The sequence below is a fragment of the Apostichopus japonicus genome, chromosome 22 (assembly GCF_037975245.1).
Source record: "Apostichopus japonicus isolate 1M-3 chromosome 22, ASM3797524v1, whole genome shotgun sequence".
Taxonomy (NCBI): domain Eukaryota; kingdom Metazoa; phylum Echinodermata; class Holothuroidea; order Aspidochirotida; family Stichopodidae; genus Apostichopus; species Apostichopus japonicus.
The window spans coordinates 17088215-17100100 of record NC_092582.1 but is presented as its reverse complement, the minus strand read 5'-3'; the positions used below and the strand labels follow the sequence as shown (position 1 = coordinate 17100100).

The following is an 11886-nucleotide window of genomic DNA, read 5'->3' as shown; positions in this document are numbered from 1 at the left end:
ACTCCGCTAAATGCCCGATCTACGTAACGACGGTGAGTTGAGCGTGGCCGTGATCGATCGGACAGTGCGCGGCGGGCTTTAAGTAGAGTTTTAAGTAGTAGTTAGTAAGAAATCCGCTCTATTTTCTTCACTTTGGCTTCAGAAATGGACTGGGTTAAGTACCGTAATACTTGAGTGCACAGATCACGGAATACGTCAAATGACTTTCTAGGTATGACAACTTTCAACTGACAACTTCATCGATGGAATTAACCAAGGAACGTGGCGTTATAGATATTCCTGCCTTCCGGGTTGACGCGAATCATGCGGGGAGAAAAGTGTTAAACTGCAGTATAAATCTTGAGAATTGGATTAAATTAAAAAATAAATAAATAAAGTACCCCGAACTTTGACACCAGTCGTGGTACCACGTATTCGTCTGTTCTGTTGATATATTACGAAACGGATGCCACAAGCAAAGAAGATCTTGGACAACATTATTGACAAGATGTTACGTTCTTTGGTTTCCTTCTTCGTTGTATTGGGTAGGTATAACTTTTATGCTAATGATCCTTATAATCTCAAAGAATAATAATTAAGCGTCTACACGGGGACCTTATTTAATTGGTCTTTATGTTTCCGGAAATTATTTTGAAACGTTGATATCATGTTAGGAATATGCAAATACACATACTGCGTTCATATAAGTAGTTCTTAGATCAACATTTCACAATGACCATCTAACAAAAAACAAAAAATAAAGAGAAGATATTTCGCTTAATTTCAACAAACAAAATATATCGGAACTTTTATTTTTGTAGCAACTTTTGACTCAGGACAATAACATAAATATGAAACACAACTCTGAACCTCCTATTCTTATCTTCAGTTTTGCCTCTTCGGTAAAACACCGTTTCTTGCGTTTCTAACGCAAATATCTGATTTCTTGATGTAATTCATAATGTTCATTTACTAACTACTACTTGCTGAAACCATGGAGATAAAAACAGTTTTTACCTCCATGCTGAAACCGACCAAAATATTTTAGGTGACTATGTTGACTAGTTTTGAATTTCACTCATTATTTTCACTCGCTCTTTTGTCAGTCGAAAAATCATTCTCAGAAAGAAATCGTGATTCTACTCTTTGCAACTTTTCTGCAGCAACTAAGAGAGATTTGTACAATAAAGATACTTGCCAGCTCTCACCCACTTTCTAAAGTTTAGCAATGATAACCAAAAGGTAACAAAATTAATACACCGCAATGGAATACTAACCAATAGCGTAATCAATTAAGCCCAAAAGCAAAGTACAACGGAAACTCATTGAACAAATGGACAGGCTCCTGAACGATCGTAAAAGTCCTCCTTATTCGTTGGTCTATATCTAAGCATTGCCTGAATTGTCACAATGCACATTCATTACGAGGTCCGGAATTGTCTTTGAATTCACACCAAAGTTTTTAGATGCCAATCATTCTTGTACGAAACGGCCTACGGGCAGCTCATAGCTTCCTTTTTGTACCTAATTCCTTTGTAATCAACTCCACTCCTGCCTCCAGGTTCATTAGACTCGTGATCTGTAGGTAATCTGAAACAGAGTTGCCTCAACACTGACTGCTATTGCATACAGATTTATAATTCATTTGAAATATCTTTCTGTTCATATCATCTTATTGGTACTTTTGCATTTCTAGCTGTTATTCCTGTCTACATTGTTGATATAACTGTTTCAACGCCACCAAGCAGTGGTTCTAATAGGGGTGTTTGTCATGTTTTTGTCAAAATACAGTTTCAACTTGTCAGATCCATACATCGCCAGGTAAGTCTCACTGGAGGAAAGCACTTGCCACGTGCATTGGGTCTCTGTATTGGATGTTTTATGTCAAAAAATGAAAGAAAAGAATTAGGATGGAATTAGCAATCATATGTGCTTATTAGCCAATGGTTTGATTTGAATGAGCAAATCCGAGTTCAACTATGATCCCTTATCAAAGAGGTCAATGACTAACGAAAGCTAAAAAAAAACTATCTATTGTATGAATTATACATAGAGCGTTATATGAGGACATGTATAATTTACAGAAATAGTGATGTCATAATATAATGGTCACTATTTGATATCAACTAATTGTATCCTTAAAGGTGTGAGATGGTTTGTTTCTCGCATTCCATATCAGCTATCGTTTCAAGTTCATGTCCTCACTACCAAAGTAACAATAGACAGTGGGAATAAATCTTCCCAAAGAACCATCATGATTACACCTATTACAGTGCCGAACGTGTGTAGCTATTCGTCCTGACATTCTAATGTTACTTCTCACACATGATGGAAAACTGTCCAAAGTAGGTGAAATTATAACATCCTCCTCTCTCTCTCACCCACCACTCCCCCTCTCTCCTCAATCTCTCTATCTCTCTCTCTCTCTCTCGAATTTTCATGCTCTATAAGCAATTCTTTAACTGTCTCCGGACACTTTGAACAACATTGTCCTAATCACTCTAATGGGCATTAGAAATCATGAAAATAGTTGTAACTCCCATCAAAGATTTACCATTTTACAAGCCTTTTCTTAATTCTAATGTATATATGTATAAACATTAGTCAATTGATGCACATTGGGAGTGATTGCCTAATTTTCTATTACGGTATTCCTTTATTTTTTTATTTTATTTTTGGAAATACTTTATTATCTTCTTTGAAGAAAGGAACAACATCATATTATTCAAAAGATATATGTGGGCTTGTAAATAGGAGATAACTTATTAAGTCCTAAAATAACACTCTAAACGTCATAGTTTGCTGTATTTTTTGCATATATTTAATGAGTTTCCCAGATTTATCAAAACTTCAGATCTGTTTATCTTGGAAACAAAAATGGTCTTCGAAAAAAAATTGAATGAGATTATCATACACAACAAATATACTTTAACAATGTTTTATTCGTTGTACATACAGATGAGGTCCTTTACAGGCATGTGTTCACGACTCAATTGCGACAAGCATTCATCAGACCCCGTAATCCGTGAATTATGCAATAAAAGTACACAGGTTAGCTGACATGTCATTTTTAATATCTAAGGAGGAAGTCCCTGCGGAAAAAATGAGCCATGATTATACTGTTTAATACAGTTTTGTATTGCTTACTCTTGGACGAAACTCAGCTTTATGGTATTCAAAATCAGACAACTATATACTTAAGATGCAAGCGCCTGCTTTCTCGACATAACTTACATGGGAATTCCATTTAACGAAAATGGGACTTTTAGATTCATTTTCAATCAGCCTGGTAGGATGTTATGATGAGGTGATTAGACTTCATTATAAGCTATTATCAATGGAATATATTCAGGGACGTTGCTAGGGTCTTGTGAGTTGGTGGAGGTGGGGGGGGGGGGAGTGGTTAGAATCATAATATTCAAACTAGAATCATAATTGTCCAACTGTTACCCCAATTTTTATTTATCCTCTATACATATTTGTTATAAATATTTTGATAAGAATAAATGATAGAAATCCTCTTTACTTTATTAGTAAAGGTATATATGGTATTATAAAGTAGGTTATATGATAGTCATACCTTTACTTGCGAAACGAACACCATGAACATTCTATCACATGATGTCTATTCAGCCTGTTCTGACTATTTCGAAAGTTTTGTATCCTCTCTGGACAAGCAACCGGTTATATCCACATGGTCGCAGTCTCAAGCTAATACGTCCGGGCTCTCTCCTTTTCTTCAGATTAGCAGGCAATATTTGACAAAGTTCACAGTGCAGTTAAATTCACACTAGATTTGAATGGGCAACAATGGCGCAATTTACCAAGAGGTGTGTAAACTTAGATAGGAAACAATATGAAAATGTATCGATTTGCCATCAAATTCAAAAGGTCCCACGGTGGTATATCCACATCACATGTGCTTAAAATAAAGTTAAGTTGCACATTTAAATGCAACTGTGGATACCTTATTGTGCATAATAATGGAAACCGGATACACAACTTTCGAAAAAGTCAGAAAAGGCTGAATAGAAATGACGTGCTAGAATGAAGTTCAAACGATGATTTCTATTTGGCGTTACATTTTGCAAAATAACTAGGTTTCGGCATCCAATTTCCAGTTAATTTATGAATTAGTTATCTGGGGTTCATTTATAAGCGTAGTAAGTAGTAAAAACGATGGCTATGCTGTTAATATTATATGTTTCATGAAACTCAAGCAGCTGTACCAACAATCAGAGAAATATTTCTATCGTAAAGTTTTGTTTTCTCTTTTTTACCAGGCACAGATATCACATGATTGGTGTCCTTTGTTGGTTCATGCAATATCACGATTGTCTGCCCACTACTATGAAAATAGAAATCCGAACTATGATACCAGGACGTTTGCTGTACTTCTACTATTCGATGATTTTATTTGTCCCGGATACCCTGTCCCAGTAAGTTAGTAGCTATAAACAGAATCACTTTTGTTTTATTGAAAAAAGAAGGGGAAAAAACACACAAACGTTATTACGTAAGATTCAATAAACATATTTGCTGAAGTCCATTGAAAGTATGTTCAAGAGAGATGGCAACTACTTTTATTTCTCTACTACTATTATCCATCATTTTAGTGTCCTTTTCCTCGCTATTTTCATTTCTTTTATTTTCTTCATTTCTAAACACTTGCTTAAATGTAAGTGTAGATGACATGTTTGCTGACAAATGAAAATCTGTTTTAAAGAGGTGGAACCTCTCATCTCTTTACTTCCTCTTCCTCACGGTTTTCATGTTTCTTTCCTTTTCCTTTCCCCTTTTCTTTCTCTTCCTCTCCTTTCTCTGCCCTCTTCTTTCTCTGCCCTCTGCCCTCTGCCTCCCTTCCCCTCTTCCTTTCCTTTCTTTATCTTTCCTCTTTGGTAGACATATCAATATACAGGAACGAGTTTTGGAACCCTTTTTTGTTTCGCACAGCTGGCAATCAAGAAGGAATGTCATCTTTAAAGATACGCGGCTATACTTCGGTTATGGGTGAAACACAATTAAAGACGGAATTTGTTCGGAAGCAGTCGTTTAGTCAGGTGGCAGAACGCACGATGGGTCTTTTCGAATATTAAAATGATAGCAAATGACAATTTCAAATATTAAAAGTAAATCATATTAAAATTCTTCGTATTGCCAGAGCAAAAGCGAGTTTATGTTTTGTTGATACATTGCTTCTTGGTTCTTTAAAATTAAGTGCTTCAACATTTTGTTTATTTGTCTCTGTCACTTAAATCCAAGTGAATAATTCAATTCATTCCATCTTCTTGCTTTTTTCGTTCTGCAAAATTCTTCATGGTCTTGTGATTCTTAATTGAGACGCCTAAGCAGCATTTTCTGGATGACTCCTTCCGCAAACTTGTCAAAAGAGCTTTTCCTATGTTGATAAAAGTTTCCATCTTAATGTTTAGCAGGGAGATGTGTGTAGAAAAATGATAAATACAATGGACTTCATTACCTTGACAAACACAGTTTTCTACCCGAATAATGTTCATGCCAGTTTTATTTGGATGATGGATATGAATAATACATATGTTAAAAAGGTCTCTGGGCAACGTCACTGAAATCACAGTTACTCCCTAATTAAGTCCCAATTAGGTGAAACAATTTGACAAACTCAACATGCCGTTTGTAGAGATATAGTTTTGGTTAAATTGCATCGAAACATCAATTAATTACCAGGGTGTTTTTTGCTGAGATTTCGCTTGTGAACATTGATTCTTGTTCTTTTTTCATTCAAAGGTCTTATTTTTGCTAAGTTAACTGAATTATAAAATCATAATAAAATAAACTGTTAGCAAACTATTTATCCACTAAAGAGCCTGTGTAAACGTTAGTTGGCCTGACGTTTCGATCCTAGCAGGATCTTCTTCAGAGGCTAAATGACAAGTAACAGAAGGGATTAATGCACGCACAGAATACAAACAGGTTAAAGAGTATGGTGAACACAAAGAGATAGATGAAAGAGGATTAGTAGACAAGGGATTGAGAGAAGAGAAAGAAACCAACAGGGCAAGAGGAGAGGTAGGAGATAAACAATGGAGGGACAAAGGTAGGATTAAGGGAAGAGGGTAGGGAATAAACTAGAGGACAAAGACAGAAATATAAAATAGTTATTTAATTTTCTTATAGCGTAGATTACTGCAGTAAAATGAACATTTTATGCTATGCATCTGCATAGTGGGTTTACTGTCTGCGGTTTTCCTTACTATTAAATTGTGTCATTTTCCTTCCATTGCAAGGGGGTGTTTTCAGACGTTTCCTCCGTGAAATTGTATACAAAAACTGGACGATATGAGTATATATAGGTTACATTTGTGTAATGAACATGCTGATACGGGCGTTTGCAGTGATTTTACGGTAAAGCGTTCGCGCAATAAGGGCAACAGGAAATAAATTTCTTTGTTTCGATTGCGACAGCTTTTTTTTTCATTAAACCCACCTGGTCAGAGTGCATTTAGAATCAGAAACTTGAATCTGCTTCGAAAGTTTGTTTTCCTTAATTCATCAACAAGCACGTATTGAAACTATCGTTTTGTATCTACATAACGTGCATGTTTACCTAATTTTTGCTACATATATGTAAAGGGTCATCACAACGGGTTCAGCAAAGAAAAGCACTGGCAGAAATATCTCTCATTTCTGCGACTCAAAAACTCAAACAATTTTCTGAGCGACGTTCTCTTCTCACCGATTCTTTAGCTTGGGTCGAATCACCCGTCTGTAACACGCTTAGTAAGGAGCGACTTCACTTCCGTTTCATCATCTCTCCAAGCAGACAGTTCGTTATGGAGTTTAAATTTGGGTCACTTGTCATCCTAATTATACTAAATTTTCAATTTCATAGGAACCAGAGTCATGAGAACCGTAAGTATTGAATAAGAAGCAAAATCAGAAAATATTCTCTTTAAGCTCTGAGCCGTTCAACTAGCAATTAACGCAGAATGGATATTATTTACCAGCCGATTCACACAGAGATTACAGTAACTACCGTAAATCTTAAAGTTTTGTACCACAGTAAAAACTGGATCGTGCTGACAAATCTGATAAATCGGTAGCATGTGCTATAAGGATTACAGTAAGAACTGAAGATATGTGTAATCCCAAAAAATTCCAACAACTTGATTTGTTGGAATTACACGTATCCTCAGTTCTTACTGTAATCATAATAGCACATGCTACCGATTTGTAGCACGATCCAGTTTTTACTGTGGTACAAAACTTTAATATTTACAGTAGTAACTGTGTTCTATGTGTGTATCGGGTGTATTTACAGTATAGTATGGTTATTTAGGGTTTGATTTAAGACAGATAAGAAGGTTATTTAGGATCAGTAATTACGAACTTACGTTAATTTTTGCCTTTGGCTTTCACTGTATAGGCCTAAGTAACTAAATGTGCAAAGTTCTAAGTACCGCTCGTGGTATTTTTTTTTCGGGTTTTTTGTTCCTCTCATGTTCTTTGGTTGACTGCGTAGCCCGTCCCTCCGTAGTACTTATAAGTAACCTATACTCAATGCCGCAGTGATAGAAAGACTTAAAACATTTGGCCTTGCCTGAGATCTGGTAATCAGATGTTCTTACATAAGAAACGATGAAACAAATCAATAATGAAATGTAGAACCAGGTTATAGTTTACCCTGTTCGGATAGTTTTTAAGTGGTTCTGTGGAAACAACCACGTGTAGGCTTCATATGAGAAACGGGAATTATAAGCACATGTGTTATCGCTAAAAACAAATACTTTATTTATTCGTGGCTGCTATCTGGCAACAAGATTAATATCTAATGCAGCATTAAATTAAATGTTTTGCCTGTCATTTCCCTTCCTCTGAGAATATGTATTCTTCTTTTACATGTATTTAAATGAAATAAAAATAAAGACAAAGGCTTTACTTGATTTCTTTTAACTGATCCATTCTTTCAAAGTAAAAAACAAATTTGTATGCTATGAATGACGAGCTGCCGTGTTTTATTTTTTCATTGAAAAAAAAGAGAGTTGATAGCATTTACTTCAGTTGTTTCCTTAAGGGAGAAATTAATTCCCTCTTTTTGATTGAATAGTGGGGTGTTTTTTCTTCTTAATTTTTATTTCTATTAAGAAACTATATTTCAATCCAAAATATTTTGGTAAATCATTTTCTTTTATCTCCTTTTCCTAAATTATTCAGTTTATTTACAATTAGTTCGAAGAAAGAAACACTGGAAACTTTGTACTTGATTATCTTCTTGGTACTGCCATAAATATAAAAATACGAGTGGATTAAAAACAAAGGGGTTGATATGTGATATATGAGAGAGAAGCTTAAAATGTATTCGTGTTTATTTATATAGAGATGAAGGTAACGAATTTGTTTACCTTAGCAATTTAAAATTCATGTTGATATTATTTATTGTTATTCGAAACTAACATGCAATGGCAATACATGCCAATTTGGCTGGGATTACTGTTTAGTTCAAATAACTTAAAAGTAAACGTCAAACATGGTTAATACATAATGGAGATGTCTCGTCTGCTCGACGAAACGTACGTTGCGGATGGAATCGAAATCATTTATTAATTGCCCTACAACATTCATTTGGTGAAGACAATCTAAAGTGAACCGTCTTAATTTTCAATCAAATGCATTCCTAATTTGAGTTTTATAGTTAGTACGTTTGATAAAACTGCCAACCCCTAACGCAACAAAGATGCTTTAAATGAAATCCATAATTAGTTAACGAAGCCTTCAACTTATATAGTACGTTTTGGTAAGCCACACCTATAAAAATGTGTCATTTTCAGGAGAACTCAGCAAGATACATACATGTCGCGGTTATACCACAAACCACCCACTGTTCATGCACTGATTACAACAAAATATTATAATCAGATAATATCTGGCAAACCATAAACAACAATATTTTGTAAAAAATACAGTTTTTCACCCCTAGCTTGCATGTGAAAAAAAGTCCAGCACGTTATCTGCTTAATTGGAAAATAATTGAAAAGTGAAGCATGAAATTACCTCGAACGGCGAGGTGAGTTTCTTTTTAAGTCGCCTTAATCGTGAGAAGGTCGTTATTCAATCAGGCTTTGCTAATTATTAGGCTAACTAATTATTCTTCTTATTATTATTATTATTATGAGGCTAACTAATTAATAAACAAAAACAAAGCATAAATAATATATATGAACGCAAGCAAAACCTGCAGCAACTATTTTAATAGTTCGTAACTTATTCAGCCAGATCCTGTATTGAACAAGTCTATTTGATCATTTTTCTTGTCGGTATAAAGTATGGGTGCAAAACATTTCTTTACTTGTTTCACATTTCGGGATGATGAGTAGAAACCAAAATCCAATTATGAGATTTTTAGTAGTGTCATATTTGATGTATGGGGAAAAAATAATAATTTCGGTAACTCACGTTACATCAGCTAATAGAGGTTTGAATAAAGCAAAAAATGATTATTTTTGATTATATACTCAAAAGGTTGGTAGTGATATCTGAAGTTATAGTGCCCTATGAAAGCAATAAATGAACAAATCAGTTAAGTATCACCATTTAATTTCTTAGGAGAACAAAAACAAATCTGTTAATAATTTGTGTACAAAATTTGCATTACAGCATCCTTTCATTTCATATGCAAATTTCTACAAAAAAATCAATATTTAGGAAGGCATCATATTGATTCCACAAACTTGGATATGTTTACAACAACATTTAACAAATGACAAGATTTCATTGCAGAATTTATATTTTGAGCCCATTCCACTTTTTCATGGAAATGCCCTAAAGACGAATCTATACGTTATCGCTCTTTCCTACTTCACAGGATCCTGACCACCCTGTTACACTACGCTAATAAAGTTACTTTATATAGAAAAGAGAATTTTACCCTACGTTAGTTTCCAGCAAAAGAGTACTTTTGATTAAGACATGCTACTTCAAATCTCATGTAATATAGACAATATAGACAATATACGAGAATATATGAGATCGATTATAATTCCTACGAAATCTAAGGGAGCAGTCAAACACAAATTTCACTGCTGCACAGAAAGCGGGGCTTCGTATATTTACTAGTTCTTAAAAAAGACCAAACTGAGAGTCCAAACTGCAGTAAGAGTGATGCACATGAGACCACATGCAATGTTAAGATGTGTATGGGGCGCCTAGTGTGACATAAGTCCTGAAAATCGAAATGAGAGCCACGAGAAACCGACATATTTCAATTTAATTGGACATAAATGTTGATTTCAGGACTTATGGCACACTATAGGGGCACCATACACGAAAGTTATGTCTTAAAAGAACAGGTTAACCGCGGTCTCTTATACACACTTCAACATTTTAATAAGCAGACAATGACGGTACATAATTTCATTAAGTCAATGCAGTAAACTTAATAAAGGCCTATTCAAATATACACAATGGAATCTTGATTATGTTACATGACAACGGAATTCGGTGTTTGCCATCGAAAAACACCACATGACTAGTAAAGTTCATTAGTATATATGTTTCCAACTCATTACGTTTTCAATTCTATATATTCATTTGCCTTTGTCGTTTAACTAAATTTTATTAACAAAAGTCTGTTTAAAGTATCTCTTTCGAGATCCGGCTTTAGGAATCACAAATGACTTCGAGTTGGTTAGAATCATGTTTGATCTCTAGAGTATGGCAAAATATGTCACCAAAAACAGATATCTCAAATTGAATTCGAGATATCGAAAATTGAATTCGAGATATCCAGAAAAGAATTCGAGATATCCAAAATTGAATTCAAGATATCAATAATTCAAATTAGAGATATCCAAAATTCAATTAGATATATCAAGAATTCGGATTAGAGATATCCAAAAATCAATAAGAGATATCTGGAATACAATTAGACATATCCAAAATTTAATTAGAGATATCAAGAATTCGAATTAGAGATATCAGAAATTGAATTAGAGATATCAAGAATTCGAATTAGAGATATCCAAAATTGAATGACAAAATCAACAGCATTTCTCACCCGATTCTCATGGCTTTATCAGCTAAAACTGGTAAAGGTGAGTATCCCGTTAATAAATTAATACTGATGTGTGTTATAACTTCTTAACATGTGTTACAATTATGACCAGTTGCTACTGAGAAGGACTTACAAACGAAAAAAATAAAAAAATAAAATTAACACACACTCCTTTGCATAATGATTGACTGGACTAAGCAGACTACTCTAAATGTTTCTCCAATAATTTCTGCTTTTCCATATTCGTTTTAAAATGGTATTACTGTGTGAGGGGTAATGATGAGATAAACTACGACTGCTCAGTGCTCAGATTGCAAATTAATTTTTTTTTGTTGCCGCGAACAGCTAGGTTTTGTTAACCATTCAGGCCTACTTTTCACAATGGATAAAAACGCCGCAGGTCCCAAGGGCAGAAAAATAAACCACTTGTTTATGAAAACAATTTTTTTATTGTTGGCATATTGCTCAATCGCTGTAGTAAAATAACAAGTAATGGTGAAGTGGGGTGGGTTGAGGGAGGGGGATTGCCGGCTTTCTCCAAGGAAAGGACTACATCTATATAAATAAACAATACATAATATGTGATGCAAGACCGTCTGTGTGATTTCCGTTATACCCTATTTCTGAAATACAAAAGTTATTTGTATTATTATTAAGTCTGAGGTACAAAAGTTATAAAAATAGGTTAAATTCAGTCTTAAGATTCTGTAAAAGGGAGTATTATTCAGAGCTAATAAATAAGCAGAGTGATAATTTGAAAGAGACATGGAAAGTGTTGAACAGTATAATTAACAGAAATTGTGGAAATAAAAGTAGCAATCCTGATACTTTTGTTGAAAATGATAAAGAGGTAACAGTTGAGGCCATTGCTGATAAGTTCA

General features: G+C 34.4%; 1 protein-coding gene across 1 annotated transcript; it reads left to right on the top strand.

Annotated features, from left to right (window-relative positions):
* On the top strand, window positions 1–6966 carry LOC139964260 (uncharacterized). The gene is made up of 5 exons (XM_071965714.1): window positions 1–524; window positions 1676–1800; window positions 2938–3030; window positions 4263–4418; window positions 4882–6966. Exons 1-5 carry the CDS (start codon window positions 446–448, stop codon window positions 4960–4962), a joined length of 534 nt encoding a protein of 177 aa, XP_071821815.1. The 5' UTR covers window positions 1–445; the 3' UTR covers window positions 4963–6966.
* The last annotated feature ends 4920 nt before the right edge of the window (window positions 6967–11886 follow it).

Bases quoted from the DNA above. Each gene is read 5' to 3' on its own strand.
- LOC139964260 (XM_071965714.1), top strand. From the start codon at position 446: ATGCCACAAGCAAAGAAGATCTTGGACAACATTATTGACAAGATGTTA. The intron at 1,801-2,937 runs GTAAGTCTCACT...TTGTACATACAG, and splicing joins TCAGATCCATACATCGCCAG to ATGAGGTCCTTTACAGGCAT. The intron at 3,031-4,262 runs GTTAGCTGACAT...CTTTTTTACCAG, and splicing joins TATGCAATAAAAGTACACAG to GCACAGATATCACATGATTG.